General features: G+C 44.8%; 1 protein-coding gene across 1 annotated transcript in view; it reads left to right on the forward strand.

Annotated features, from left to right (window-relative positions):
• Positions 1-16484, forward strand: part of LOC311237745 (uncharacterized protein) — a 256687-nt gene that overhangs the window by 70412 nt on the left and 169791 nt on the right. Inside the window, exon 2 of the mRNA XM_084325722.1 lies at positions 2821-3009. Within this exon, the coding sequence (XP_084181848.1) occupies positions 2823-3009 (187 nt within the window). The 5' untranslated portion in view covers positions 2821-2822. The remainder of the gene's footprint in view (positions 1-2820; positions 3010-16484) is intronic.

Raw genomic sequence — 16484 nt, forward strand, 5'->3', positions numbered from 1 at the left:
ACCCAACCTCCCCACTCTCACATGGTCATGTTTCCCTCTAGCATTGCAGTCCACTAGATGGCGCTGTGGAGTGATGCCACAGAAACACTCCTAATGTGTTTCATTCCTAGGAGATCACCTCTATTATGACGGATCATATGTGACCAAGAAAACTAATATTAAGATGTTCTCCTACGTGTTTGTGTGAAGCCTATAATGTCTATAGATCTTTCCTATACCTTCTGAACGGGCCCAGGTTTATGTCCTGTCGCAGTATTCTCTCATTTACAACAGCTGACCGGAAACACACGTGGTGGGCCCAAGCAGTTACCCCATCAATGGAGTTCTATAGACCTGTTTCTTGTTTACAAACATACCGTGGTCGAGCCAATCAGCAATTACCAACTGAGTCACGTGACTAAGTCACCCCGGACCCGCGCGAGCTGCTGCAGCTGCCAAAACAAGTACAACAACGGGGCTCTATGGAGAAACCATGACACCCCCCCCCCTGACTAAAAGTTGTTTCAAATGAAAACGGCTGGATGTCATTTTGTCCAAAATCAGCATTTGCTGTGTGAGTGTGAGACGTCTTTCACCTTTTTTACACGTCTAGCTTTGGCATGGATTGATTGTTTTTAGATCGCTAGCATGGCTAACAAATGCAAATATATTGTAGCCCGCCCCCGTTGTTCTGACCAGGATTACGTTCCTTTTTGCCGCCTTGATGCGCGGCGCGCACTGGGTCTGATGTGGACGAGGAACACATCTATTGAAATGCTCTACAGGGAGGCCATGCTGGAGTGGGTGTATGTGTGGGGGGGGGGGGGGGTATGGCCTAATCACTCTCAAAGGAACACGCCAACATTTTGGGGAAAGTAGCTTACCGTCTTCTCCAGAGAGAGACAAGAAGTTAGATACCAGTTTCCGCTCTGTGCGTTCAGTAGAAAGCTATCTGGCTGCACGACAGCCTAGCTTAGCACAATGAATGGAAGCGGACAGTGCCGGTTAGCCTTCAGGGGGGAGAGGTGTTAGTTGGGACAATGCCTATAGGCTAACCGGCACTGTCCGCTTCCATTCATTGTGCTAAGCTAGGCTAACGTGCAGCAGCCAGATAGCTTTCTACTGAACGCACAGAGAGGAAACTGGTATCTATCTTCTCGTCTCTCTCTGGAGAAGACGGTGAGCTAATTTCCCCAAATGTTGGCGTGTTCCTTTCAATTATGTCCAATAAAAGGCTGACCTGTGTGATGATCACATGGCGGCGTGTTCCTTTACTGACTGAAGAAGACTGGAACAAGAGAAGGAGAGGAGAGGAGAGGAGAGGAGAGGAGAGGAGAGGAGTGGAGAGGAGAGGAGAGGAGAGGAGAGGAGAGGAGAGGAGAGGAGAGGAAGGGAAGGGAACACATATGAAGTTGTATATAATGGAGGGAGGAGTGGGAGGTGCAGAGGAGGAGGTGAACACTACACCACTGGAGTAAGAGACGCAGTCAGCAGACAACACTAGAGGACCTGTTATTAAAGCACCCACTGACCAAATGACCATGTGTGTCATCATTCAGTCCACCTCTCAGCTCGGTTGGTGTGCATGCGTGCACGTGCGTGTGTGTTTGTATGTGTGTGTGTGTGTGTGTGTGTGTGTGTGTGTTTTTGTATATATGTGTGCACGTGTGTGTGTGACTGTCTGCACAGAATGTCTTTTGTGTTTACTCATGCCCCAGCCTGATAGTTGTGGCTAATAGCAGAAACTGTGCCACCTAGTGACGTGATATGGCATTACAGCTCTTTTCATGCCTGGCTCGTTTATATCGATATTCAACCTTATTTATATATTTTTTTTGTCCAATTCTGTTCAACAGCTTTATTTTGTACTTTATTTACCTCAAAGAGGACATCAATTGAGTGCATGGTGCTGGCAGCAGTGTGATGAGTGTGATGATGATGCAACTCGCTGTCACATTTACATCGTCTTGACTTGTTATCGTGACTAAGCAGGAGTCTTTGATATGGTCCAGAAATGCCCTGTCATGCCTGGAAATAGCCATTCACTGTAAACCCACCCTGTCTCTCTCTCTCTCTCTCTCTCTCTCTCTCTCTCTCTCTCTCTCTCTCTCTCTCTCTCTCTCTCTCTCTCTCTCTCTCTCTCTCGCTTCTCTATCTCTCTGCTTATATCTCTCTCTATCTCTCTGCGTCTCTCTCCCTCTCTCTCTCTCTATCTCTCTGCTTCTCTCTCTCTATCTCTCTCTCTGTCTCTCTGCTTCTCTCTCTCTGCTTCTCTCTCTGCTTCTCTCTCTCTCTCTCTCACTCTCTCTCTATCTCTCTCTCTCTCTGCTTCTCTATCTCTCTGCTTATATCTCTCTCTCTATCTCTCTGCTTCTCTCTCCCCTCTCTCTCTCTCTCTCTCTCTCTCTGTCTCTCTCTGCTTCTCTCTCTCTGCTTCTCTCTCTGCTTCTCTCTCTCTCTCTCACTCTATCTTCCTCTATCTCTCTCACTCTCCCTCTCCCTCTCTCCCTATCTCCCTCTCTCTATCTCCTTCTCTCTCTCTCTCTCTCACGCTATCTCCCTCTCTCTCTCCCTCTCTCTCTGCTTCTCTCTCTCACTCTATCTCCCTCTCACTCTATCTCTCTCGCTCTCTCTATCTCCCTCTCACTCTATCTCTCTCTCGCTCTCTCTCTTGCTCTCTCTCACTCTATCTCACTCTATCTTCCTGGGGTGTTGGCTTCGTCCACAATACGTTCAGATGAGCTTGTATACATCAGACAGCCACTAAAGTCTCCTCCTCCTCCTCCTCCTCCTCCTCCTCCTCCTCCTCCTCCTCCTCCTCCTCCTCCTCCTCCTCTGCAGCCATGGCGGAGCTGGACCTGAGCCTCAGTGATGCCCTGACAGACAGCGTGCCCCCGGCGGGCCCAGAGAGCCCGGTGGAGAGGGACTTTGTGGCCCAGCTGGAGGCGGAGACCTTCGACGACCAGGTCGGGGAGACGGTGGGGAAGACGGACTACATCCCCCTGCTGGACGGCGACGACACCAGGGCAGGTGAGAATGGCCCCGGGGAACCAGGGGAGTATGGGTAATGTAGTTTTCTAGGGAGTATGGGTGTAAAGTAAACAATCCTAATGACTGCATCGGGGTAATGTGAGAATGGGGAGGTTGGGTAATGTAGTTTCATGGGAGTATATCCAGTGAGAAGAAACTAGTAGTAATGGAATACAGGGCAGTGATACACACTGACATGTACTGTGGGGTTTAGATTTAGGATTGGGGGGCCGCACAATTCATCTGGATTTGAGAGAACGACCAGAGGGGCGAGACAGAGGAACGGACAGAGAAGCCAGAAAAAGAGCGATAGATAGAGAGAGAGATACAGAGACAGACAGACAGACAGACAGACAGACAGACAGACAGACAGACACACGCACACACACACACACACACACACACACACACACACACACACACACACACACACACACACACACACACACACACCTTGCCCCGGTCTGCTAACCACAACCACTTCCTGCCTGTCATCCTGGCAGAGATACAGAGAGAGAGAGAGAGAGAGAGAGAGAGAGAGGGACATGTGTCTGCTGCTGTCTATATTTAGGTTACTTATGACAGTAAGGTGATCTAAAATTAATAATACATGTGATCTCTTAAATGATGGATTGAATGAGTTTCCTCTCTGTGCGTTCAGTAGAAAGCCATCTGGCTGCACGTTAGCCTAGCTTAGAGGAAACTGGTATCTCTCTTCTTCACGTCTCTCTCTCTGGAGAAGACGGTGAGCTAATCTCCCAAGATGTTGGCGTGTTCCTTTCAATTAATGAAGAATACTGTGTGTGCGTGTGTGTGTGTGTGTGTGGGAATTTGTCATTTCATTGCTGTGTCCATAGTAATACTTCATGTAATATCAGCTCTATAGTAATACTTCATGTAATATCAGCTCTATAGTAATACTTCATGTAATATCAGAGCTCTATAGTAATACTTCATGTAATATCAGCTCTATAGTAATACTTCATGTAATATCAGAGCTCTATAGTAATACTTCATGTAATATCAGCTCTATAGTAATACTTCATGTAATATCAGCTCTATAGTAATACTTCATGTAATATCAGCTCTATAGTAATACTTCATGTAATATCAGCTCTATAGTAATACTTCATGTAATATCAGAGCTCTATAGTAATACTTCATGTAATATCAGAGCTCTATAGTAATACTTCATGTAATATCAGAGCTCTATAGTAATACTTCATGTAATATCAGAGCTCTATAGTAATACTTCATGTAATATCAGAGCTCTATAGTAATACTTCATGTAATATCAGAGCTCTATAGTAATACTTCATGTAATATCAGAGCTCTATAGTAATACTTCATGTAATATCAGAGCTCTATAGTAATACTTCATGTAATATCAGAGCTCTATAGTAATACTTCATGTAATATCAGCTCTATAGTAATACTTCATGTAATATCAGAGCTCCATAGTAATACTTCATGTAATATCAGAGCTCCATAGTAATACTTCATGTAATATCAGAGCTCCATAGTAATACTTCATGTAATATCAGAGCTCTATAATAATACTTCATGTAATATCAGAGCTCTATAGTAATACTTCATGTAATATCAGAGCTCTATAGTAATACTTCATGTAATATCAGAGCTCTATAGTAATACTTCATGTAATATCAGCTCTATAGTAATACTTCATGTAATATCAGAGCTCTATAGTAATACTTCATGTAATATCAGCTCCATAGTAATACTTCATGTAATATCAGCTCCATAGTAATACTTCATGTAATATCAGAGCTCTATAGTAATACTTCATGTAATATCAGAGCTCTATAGTAATACTTCATGTAATATCAGCTCTATAGTAATACTTCATGTAATATCAGAGCTCTATAGTAATACTTCATGTAATATCAGAGCTCTATAGTAATACTTCATGTAATATCAGAGCTCTATAGTAATACTTCATGTAATATCAGAGCTCTATAGTTAGGCCTGCCGCGATAAGCAATAAATCGATTAATTGCAGCGATAATTAAAATGAATGCAATGATTTTGACGGGCGCGATTCATTGCTATTTGCGCGTTTGTTTTAATGAGGCGGACCCAGTGCCCCTTGTCAGTCACTGTCCGTGTTGGGAGGCGGGCCGCTGGCTTTACTACAGAGCACAGCACAGGAGCTCCGTGGGGCTAACGTTACCCCTCATTGTGTCTATTCTACTAGCATTAACGTTACTCATACAAACAGAGTAAACACAGTTTTCAATCAATCAATCAATAACAACATTAACGAGACCCTCGTTGTGTCTATTCTGCTAACGCTAACGTTACCTCTCATTGTGTCTATTCTACAAGCGTTAACGTTAGCTAGGCTGTCTATGCTAACGTTAACGAGCATTAGGCTAACAAGCTGTAACGTTACCAGTCGCGTCTATTTGCTAACGTTAGCATTAGGTAATAACCGGTTTAAAATGGATGGTGATTACCTCACGTTGTGTCTATTCTACTAGCATTAACGTTACTCATACAAACAATCAATAGCGAGTTATATTGATCACGCTGTGTACGATAGCCATGCTAAAACGCTAGCACAACATTAGCACCTAACCTAACAACAAGCCTTAACAAGTCAGCGATCTTTTTGCGAGACTAAACTCTCCGCTCGGTGGCAAATTGTGTTGATGTCGGTTTTGTTTAATCAATAAATGAGGCAGAATACACAGTGACTGTATCCTTTGTTTATTGCACTTGTGCCTGCTGCAAACATAATGATTATGAAATCCTAGAGACGCGTCTCTATTCAGTGGTCTGCAGTGTTTCACGTGACTTTTCTGGTACCCAAAAAGTACCTGATAATCACAACAATACTTCCGGTCCGGTCGGTGGGCTTCAAAATAAAAGTCTTAAACACCGGAAAAGACGGAGCGGTGGGCTTCAAAATAAAAGTTTTGGGAAATACATTTCTCCAAAAAAAAAATTCTCTAACCGGTCGCAATAATATCGCTTATCGCGATATTTTCGGGGGCAATTAATCGCCCAGCAAAATGTGTTATCGTGGCAGGCCTATCTATAGTAATACTTCATGTAATATCAGAGCTCTATAGTAATACTTCATGTAATATCAGATAGGGCTGGGCGATATGGCCTAAATATGATATCACGATATTTTCTGACCTTTCGGCGATACACGATACACATCACGATGTTTTTCTTTTTTACCCCAAACAATTCATTATGAGGCTTACCAAGACAGTATTTGAGTTTGCAAGCTAACATTAAAGACAAAATAAAATACCCATGCATTTAGCATTTTTATATTAGATTTAGATTATTAGATTATATATTGCATATGAGATATTATATGATTTAGATATGAAATATGATGAATTGAAAATGGGGGACCCTGATGTAAACAAGACTAAAGTCTTTCTCTGGTCTGCATCCCCTTAACAATTGTATGTATTGAGCTGTACTGTACCCATTCTGCAATATGTTAAAGTTTTAAATCAATCAATCAATAAATAAATAAATAAATAGCATTTTAGCATTTTTATGAAACTACTGTATATATGTATGTCTCTAAATGTTTTGATGAATTGAAAATGGAGGACCCTTATGTAAAAAAGCCGAAAGTCTTTTTCTGGTCTTCATCCTCCTGTACTGTATTGTACCCATTCTGCAACCTTTTAATACAGTTTTCATTCATTCATTCTGACGGAAACATAATCATTTTGATTGACAGTCGAGTCTGCCAATGACGTCACACCGCTTGCACCCGCCCTGCTGTTCTTAGCACCAATCGGCAAGCGTTATTATTTTTTGACTTCCTGAATGTCCCGTGTGCTGAACAACGTCAACAAAGCTACTATAACGTTAGCTCCCCGCGGCCGTCGAGTAGGAGACCAGTGCTTCACAGGATGACTAAATGAGGCATAATGATTTTACTACAACGAATGTTATAATAAAAGCCTTTCCATACATCTGTCTGATTGAAAACTTTATTAACAGACCGCGGAATGGGCATATCTCAGCACAGGCTGAGATATGAACGAGTAACGTGTGGACAGATTGACGCGACACAATCCTCTTGGGCAAAACATCACGATATCCACGATACGTTGAAAAAGTGTATCGTTAATGAACTGTACCCGATATTTATATAATATCGTCATATCGCCCAGCCCTAATATCAGAGCTCTATAGTAATACGTCATGTAATATCAGAGCTCTATAGTAATACTTCATGTAATATCAGCTCTATAGTAATACTTCATGTAATATCAGAGCTCTATAGTAATACTTCATGTAATATCAGAGCTCTATAGTAATACTTCATGTAATATCTGTTATGGTTTGTAACCGACCCCAATCGCACAACACAAGACAGGTATGATGGTAAGCCAAGAAACAGGTCTTTATTGAAAACAGGGAAAAAGGGCACTGTCCCTTTAAGGGAGAAAACACAAAATACTGGAATCTAACAAGAGGGGAAGGTACAATGCCTTTAAGAGGCGGGCAGGAAAGGGGAACACTATGGGAAGGTAAAGGGAACGCCTAAGGGAAGGTTAAGGGAACGCCTAGGGACAGAGGAACTAGAGACTAGGAGAACTAGGGAAAGAGGACTAGGGACTAGGAGAACTAGGGATAGAGGACTAGGGACTAGGAGAACTAGGGACAGAGGACTAGGGACTAGGAGAACTAGGGACAGAGGCCCGCGGAGGCGGGCTGGGGACAGGGAGGACTGGGAGGACTGGTGGGAACACCTGGGCCGCTCTGCAGAACTCTCTCGGCAGATCTCCGAGGTGGTTAACGGCGGCCGAGAGGGAGAGAGGAGAGGGTTAATGTACAAAGGGGAAAGAGGGAGCAGATGCAGGAGAGGTGACCAGTCCAAATACCAAAGTTAAACAAAGTAAAACTATCTTCGTGAAAATACACAAAGAGCAAAGTACCAAAACAAATACAAAGAGAATACTATCTTTGGTGTGAACAAACACACAGTGGGAGATGTAACGTCCAAAATAATATCCAAGTGAAACAAACAGAGGCACAACGCTGGGTGAGTGACTGTCAGATTAAAAGGTGGTAATTCTTCAGTGTTAGAAACACACGAAAACGGAGATGATCTAGACAGTCAAAACTCACCCAGACGTATGCGTAATGGTGCAGGAACAGCAGCGGCGGCGAGGGTGTCGCCACCGGGTAGCTGGCTGTCCGAGCCGAGAACAGAGTGGTGCTGGAACAGGCGGCGGTGGCGAGGGTGTCGCCACCGGGTAGCCGGCTGTCCGAGCCGAGGACAGAGTGGTGCTGGAACAGGCGGCGGTGGCGAGGGTGTCGCCACCGGGAAGCCGGCTGTCCGAGCCGAGGACAGAGTGGTGCGCCACAACTTGGAGTGATAATATCCACGAGGGAACAAAACAGAGGCATTACGCCGGGTGAGTGACTTAACAGTCAAACTCACCCAGGAGGCACAACGCTGGGTGAGTGACTTAACAATCAAAACTCACCCAGGAGGCAACACGCTGGATGAGTGACTTAACAATCAAAACTCACCCAGGCGTATGCGTAATGGTGCAGGAACAGCAGCGGCGGCGAGGGTGTCGCCACCGGGTAGCTGGCTGTCCGAGCCGAGGAACAGAGTGCTGGAACAGCGGCGGTGGCGAGGGTGTCGTCACCGGGTAGCCGACTGTCGGAGCCGAGGAACAGAGTGCTGGAACAGCGGCGGTGGCGAGGGTGTCGTCAACCGGGTAGCCGCTGTCGGAGCCGAGGAACAGAGTAACGCGCCACACCTTGGTGTGCACGTCGGAACCGAGAGACGCATCGGGGTGCATCTGCGTGGAGGAGTGTGCCAAGCACAAAGGTCTGGAAGATGCGCTCCTGCGCGCTGGTCTGGAGAGCGTGCCAAGCTCGAAGGTCTAGGAGATGCGCGTCTGCGCGCTGGTCGGGAGAGCGTGCCAAGCTCGAAGGTCTAGGAGATGCGCGTCTGCGCGCTGGTCGGGAGAGCGTGCCAAGCTCGAAGGTCTAGGAGATGCGCGTCTGCGCGCTGGTCGGGAGAGCGTGCCAGGCTCGAAGGTCTAGGAGATGCGCGTCTGCGCGCTGGTCGGGAGAGCGTGCCAAGCTCGAAGGTCTAGGAGATGCGCGTCTGCGCGCTGGTCGGGAGAGCGTGCCAAGCTCGAGGGTTCTTGGAAGATGTGCGTTGCGCGCTGGTCTGGAGAGCGTGCCAAGCTCGAGCGTCCTTGGAAGATGCGCGTTGCGCGCTGAGGACTGGAGAGCGTCTGCGCTGGTCTGGATGTGCGTCAGGACGAACAGCTGCGCGGGGGTCTGCAGTGGAACGCTGGGGTGCCTCCCGTGGAAGTACAGGGAGCGCAGACCAGTCTCCCCCACAGGCAACGGCGACAGCTGGCGAAGGCTGGAGCAAACATCTCGACGCCGGAGAAAGGAACAGCATAGGCAGGCAGAGGATCTCCCGAAAGAGTCTAGATGTTTAGAGAATATGACTCGGCAAGTATACAACACGACCCCACGCCGAAACGAGGGGAAGCGCCCTGGTATTTAAAGCCCACAGGGGGACTAATTAGCCTGCCACCACAGGTGCGAGAGATAATAGATAATCGAACAGGTGTGGCCACTGAGGGTAAAGAACGAGAGGGTGGGGGCTAGAGAGAGTGAGTGAGAAGGGAAAATAAACAGTATAGGCTTAAAGAAACAGAGAAAAGGTGGTGAGCAGCGGGCAAAACCTCACAGTACCCCCCCCTCAACGGGAGCCACCCGGCGACCCAAAACAAATACAGACAGAGTGGCAGGGGGCAAAACAAGAGGTACTGGCCAAGCCAGCAGGGGAAGCCACCACAAGAGTGGGGCTAGCAAAAGAAACAGGGTCACCGAGGGGTAACTAGGGTAGCAGAGGGGCAACTGGGGGAACTGGTCTAGAGGAACTGGGTCTAGAGAACTGGTCTAGAGCAACTGGTCTAGAGGAACTGAGGGGCAAGCAGGGTAGCTAAGGGGTAACCATGGTAGCACCGGGAAAGGGCTAGCAGAGGGAAGGTTAGCTCCCAGGGCACTGATAGCTACAGGGCCTATGCTAGCTGTACTGCTACATAAACATAGAGGCTGCGCAAGCTGCCGGAGCCAGGCTAGCAGAGGGAAAGGGTAGCTGCCAGGGCACTGATAGCTACAGGGCCTATGCTAGCTGTAAGGGCTGCATAAACATAGAGGCTGTGCTAGCAGCCGGGGCAAAGCTAGCAGACAGGGGCTCTGCTGAGGGACTGGGTTAGCCGCCAGGGCATGGCTAGCTACAGGGCCTATGCCAGCAGCAAGGGCTGCATAAACATAGAGGCTGTGCTAGCAGCCGGGGCTAAGCTAGCAGACAGGGGCTCTGCTGAGGGACTGGGTTAGCTGCCAGGGCATGGCTAGCTACAGGGGGGTCAAACAGGGCAAAACGGGAAGCAAACAGGGGAGCTAACCGGGGAGACTAACAAGCTAAACAGGGGAGTAACAGGCTAACAAGGGAGCTAAACAGGACTAACAAGGAAGCTAACAGGGCTAACAGGGGAGCTAGAGGGAACAAGAAAAAAAAAAAAAAGGCAAACTCAACATACACCGTCTGTGCTGGCTGGGGTCGTCGATTTGGTGGGGTCGTACTGTTATGGTTTGTAACCGACCCCAATCGCACAACACAAGACAGGTATGATGGTAAGCCAAGAAACAGGTCTTTATTGAAAACAGGGAAAAAGGGCACTGTCCCTTTAAGGGAGAAAACACAAAATACTGGAATCTAACAAGAGGGGAAGGTACAATGCCTTTAAGAGGCGGGCAGGAAAGGGGAACACTATGGGAAGGTAAAGGGAACGCCTAAGGGAAGGTTAAGGGACCGCCTAGGGACAGAGGAACTAGAGACTAGGAGAACTAGGGAAAGAGGACTAGGGACTAGGAGAACTAGGGATAGAGGACTAGGAGAACTAGGGACAGAGGACTAGGGACTAGGAGAACTAGGGACAGAGGCCCGCGGAGGCGGGCTGGGGACAGGGAGGACTGGGAGGACTGGTGGGAACACCTGGGCCGCTCTGCAGAACTCTCTCGGCAGATCTCCGAGGTGGTTAACGGCGGCCGAGAGGGAGAGAGGAGAGGGTTAATGTACAAAGGGGAAAAACAGAGCAGATGCAGGAGAGGTGACCAGTCCAAATACCAAAGTTAAACAAAGTAAAACTATCTTCGTGAAAATACACAAAGAGCAAAGTACCAAAACAAATACAAAGAGAATACTATCTTTGGTGTGAACAAACACACAGTGGGAGATGTAACGTCCAAAATAATATCCAAGTGAAACAAACAGAGGCACAACGCTGGGTGAGTGACTGTCAGATTAAAAGGTGGTAATTCTTCAGTGTTAGAAACACACGAAAACGGAGATGATCTAGACAGTCAAAACTCACCCAGACGTATGCGTAATGGTGCAGGAACAGCAGCGGCGGCGAGGGTGTCGCCACCGGGTAGCTGGCTGTCCGAGCCGAGAACAGAGTGGTGCTGGAACAGGCGGCGGTGGCGAGGGTGTCGCCACCGGGTAGCCGGCTGTCCGAGCCGAGGACAGAGTGGTGCTGGAACAGGCGGCGGTGGCGAGGGTGTCGCCACCGGGAAGCCGGCTGTCCGAGCCGAGGACAGAGTGGTGCGCCACAACTTGGAGTGATAATATCCACGAGGGAACAAAACGCTGGGTGAGTGACTTAACAGTCAAACTCACCCAGGAGGCACAACGCTGGGTGAGTGACTTAACAATCAAAACTCACCCAGGAGGCAACACGCTGGATGAGTGACTTAACAATCAAAACTCACCCAGGCGTATGCGTAATGGTGCAGGAACAGCAGCGGCGGCGAGGGTGTCGCCACCGGGTAGCTGGCTGTCCGAGCCGAGGAACAGAGTGCTGGAACAGCGGCGGTGGCGAGGGTGTCGTCACCGGGTAGCCGACTGTCGGAGCCGAGGAACAGAGTGCTGGAACAGCGGCGGTGGCGAGGGTGTCGTCAACCGGGTAGCCGCTGTCGGAGCCGAGGAACAGAGTGGCGCGCCACACCTTGGTGTGCACGTCGGAACCGAGAGACGCATCGGGGTGCATCTGCGTGGAGGAGTGTGCCAAGCACGAAGGTCTGGAAGATGCGCTCCTGCGCGCTGGTCTGGAGAGCGTGCCAAGCACGAAGGTCTGGAAGATGCGCTCCTGCGCGCTGGTCTGGAGAGCGTGCCAAGCTCGAAGGTCTAGGAGATGCGCGTCTGCGCGCTGGTCGGGAGAGCGTGCCAAGCTCGAAGGTCTAGGAGATGCGCGTCTGCGCGCTGGTCGGGAGAGCGTGCCAAGCTCGAAGGTCTAGGAGATGCGCGTCTGCGCGCTGGTCGGGAGAGCGTGCCAGGCTCGAAGGTCTAGGAGATGCGCGTCTGCGCGCTGGTCGGGAGAGCGTGCCAAGCTCGAAGGTCTAGGAGATGCGCGTCTGCGCGCTGGTCGGGAGAGCGTGCCAAGCTCGAAGGTCTAGGAGATGCGCGTCTGCGCGCTGGTCGGGAGAGCGTGCCAAGCTCGAGGGTTCTTGGAAGTTGCGCGCTGGTCTGGAGAGCGTGCCAAGCTCGAGCGTCCTTGGAAGATGCGCGTTGCGCGCTGAGGACTGGAGAGCGTCTGCGCTGGTCTGGATGTGCGTCAGGACGAACAGCTGCGCGGGGGTCTGCAGTGGAACGCTGGGGTGCCTCCCGTGGAAGTACAGGGAGCGCAGACCAGTCTCCCCCACAGGCAACGGCGACAGCTGGCGAAGGCTGGAGCAAACATCTCGACGCCGGAGAAAGGAACAGCATAGGCAGGCAGAGGATCTCCCGAAAGAGTCTAGATGTTTAGAGAATATGACTCGGCAAGTATACAACACAACCCCACGCCGAAACGAGGGGAAGCGCCCTGGTATTTAAAGCCCACAGGGGGACTAATTAGCCTGCCACCACAGGTGCGAGAGATAATAGATAATCGAACAGGTGTGGCCACTGAGGGTAAAGAACGAGAGGGTGGGGGCTAGAGAGAGTGAGTGAGAAGGGAAAATAAACAGTATAGGCTTAAAGAAACAGAGAAAAGGTGGTGAGCAGCGGGCAAAACCTCACAATATCAGCTCTATAGTAATACTTCATGTAATATCAGCTCTATAGTAATACTTCATGTAATATCAGAGCTCTATAGTAATACTTCATGTAATATCAGCTCTATAGTAATACTTCATGTAATATCAGAGCTCTATAGTAATACTTCATGTAATATCAGCTCTATAGTAATACTTCATGTAATATCAGAGCTCTATAGTAATACTTCATGTAATATCAGAGCTCTATAGTAATACTTCATGTAATATCAGAGCTCTATAGTAATACTTCATGTAATATCAGAGCTCTATAGTAATACTTCATGTAATATCAGAGCTCTATAGTAATACGTCATGTAATATCAGAGCTCTATAGTAATACTTCATGTAATATCAGAGCTCTATAGTAATACTTCATGTAATATCAGCTCTATAGTAATACTTCATGTAATATCAGAGCTCTATAGTAATACTTCATGTAATATCAGCTCTATAGTAATACTTCATGTAATATCAGAGCTCTATAGTAATACTTCATGTAATATCAGCTCTATAGTAATACTTCATGTAATATCAGAGCTCTATAGTAATACTTCATGTAATATCAGAGCTCTATAGTAATACTTCATGTAATATCAGCTCTATAGTAATACTTCATGTAATATCAGAGCTCTATAGTAATACTTCATGTAATATCAGAGCTCTATAGTAATACTTCATGTAATATCAGAGCTCTATAGTAATACTTCATGTAATATCAGAGCTCTATAGTAATACTTCATGTAATATCAGCTCTATAGTAATACTTCATGTAATATCAGAGCTCTATAGTAATACTTCATGTAATATCAGAGCTCTATAGTAATACTTCATGTAATATCAGCTCTATAGTAATACTTCATGTAATATCAGCTCTATAGTAATACTTCATGTAATATCAGCTCTATAGTAATACTTCATGTAATACCAGAGCTCTATAGTAATACTTCATGTAATATCAGAGCTCTATAGTAATACTTCATGTAATATCAGCTCTATAGTAATACTTCATGTAATATCAGAGCTCTATAGTAATACTTCATGTAATATCAGAGCTCTATAGTAATACTTCATGTAATATCAGCTCTATAGTAATACTTCATGTAATATCAGCTCTATAGTAATACTTCATGTAATATCAGAGCTCTATAGTAATACTTCATGTAATATCAGAGCTCTATAGTAATACTTCATGTAATATCAGCTATATAGTAATACTTCATGTAATATCAGAGCTCTATAGTAATACTTCATGTAATATCAGCTCTATAGTAATACTTCATGTAATATCAGAGCTCTATAGTAATACTTCATGTAATATCAGAGCTCTATAGTAATACTTCATGTAATATCAGAGCTCTATAGTAATACTTCATGTAATATCAGAGCTCTATAGTAATACTTCATGTAATATCAGAGCTCTATAGTAATACTTCATGTAATATCAGCTCTATAGTAATACTTCATGTAATATCAGAGCTCTATAGTAATACTTCATGTAATATCAGAGCTCTATAGTAATACTTCATGTAATATCAGCTCTATAGTAATACTTCATGTAATATCAGCTCTATAGTAATACTTCATGTAATATCAGAGCTCTATAGTAATACTTCATGTAATATCAGAGCTCTATAGTAATACTTCATGTAATATCAGAGCTCTATAGTAATACTTCATGTAATATCAGAGCTCTATAGTAATACTTCATGTAATATCAGAGCTCTATAGTAATACTTCATGTAATATCAGAGCTCTATAGTAATACTTCATGTAATATCAGAGCTCTATAGTAATACTTCATGTAATATCAGAGCTCTATAGTAATACTTCATGTAATATCAGAGCTCTATAGTAATACTTCATGTAATATCAGAGCTCCATAGTAATACTTCATGTAATATCAGAGCTCTATAGTAATACTTCATGTAATATCATCTCTATAGTAATACTTCATGTAATATCATCTCTATAGTAATACTTCATGTAATATCAGAGCTCTATAGTAATACTTCATGTAATATCAGAGCTCTATAGTAATACTTCATGTAATATCAGAGCCCCATAGTAATACTTCATGTAATATCAGCTCTATAGTAATACTTCATGTAATATCAGAGCTCTATAGTAATACTTCATGTAATATCAGAGCCCCATAGTAATACTTCATGTAATATCAGCTCTATAGTAATACTTCATGTAATATCAGAGCTCTATAGTAATACTTCATGTAATATCAGAGCCCCATAGTAATACTTCATGTAATATCAGCTCTATAGTAATACTTCATGTAATATCAGAGCTCTATAGTAATACTTCATGTAATATCAGAGCTCTATAGTAATACTTCATGTAATATCAGAGCTCTATAGTAATACTTCATGTAATATCAGAGCTCTATAGTAATACTTCATGTAATATCAGAGCTCTATAGTAATACTTCATGTAATATCAGCTCTATAGTAATACTTCATGTAATATCAGAGCTCTATAGTAATACTTCATGTAATATCAGCTCTATAGTAATACTTCATGTAATATCAGCTCTATAGTAATACTTCATGTAATATCAGAGCTCTATAGTAATACTTCATGTAATATCAGAGCTCTATAGTAATACTTCATGTAATATCAGAGCTCTATAGTAATACTTCATGTAATATCAGAGCCCCATAGTAATACTTCATGTAATATCAGAGCTCTATAGTAATACTTCATGTAATATCAGAGCTCTATAGTAATACTTCATGTAATATCAGAGCCCCATAGTAATACTTCATGTAATATCAGAGCCCCATAGTAATACTTCATGTAATATCAGAGCTCTATAGTAATACTTCATGTAATATCAGAGCTCTATAGTAATACTTCATGTAATATCAGAGCTCCATAGTAATACTTCATGTAATATCAGAGCTCTATAGTAATACTTCATGTAATATCATCTCTATAGTAATACTTCATGTAATATCAGAGCTCTATAGTAATACTTCATGTAATATCATCTCTATAGTAATACTTCATGTAATATCATCTCTATAGTAATACTTCATGTAATATCAGAGCTCTATAGTAATACTTCATGTAATATCAGAGCTCTATAGTAATACTTCATGTAATATCAGAGCCCCATAGTAATACTTCATGTAATATCAGCTCTATAGTAATACTTCATGTAATATCAGAGCTCTATAGTAATACTTCATGTAATATCAGCTCTATAGTAATACTTCATGTAATATCAGAGCCCCATAGTAATGTCTGATGTAATTTATTCCAGAGAGTAGTCTAAGTTCATTATGATCCCCTTGTTGTAGTGAAACTAGAAGGATGAACTCCTATGTGACTCATCATCC

Source organism: Notolepis coatsorum (assembly GCF_963971535.1).
Source record: "Notolepis coatsorum genome assembly, chromosome: 12".
Classification (NCBI taxonomy): domain Eukaryota; kingdom Metazoa; phylum Chordata; class Actinopteri; order Aulopiformes; family Paralepididae; genus Notolepis; species Notolepis coatsorum.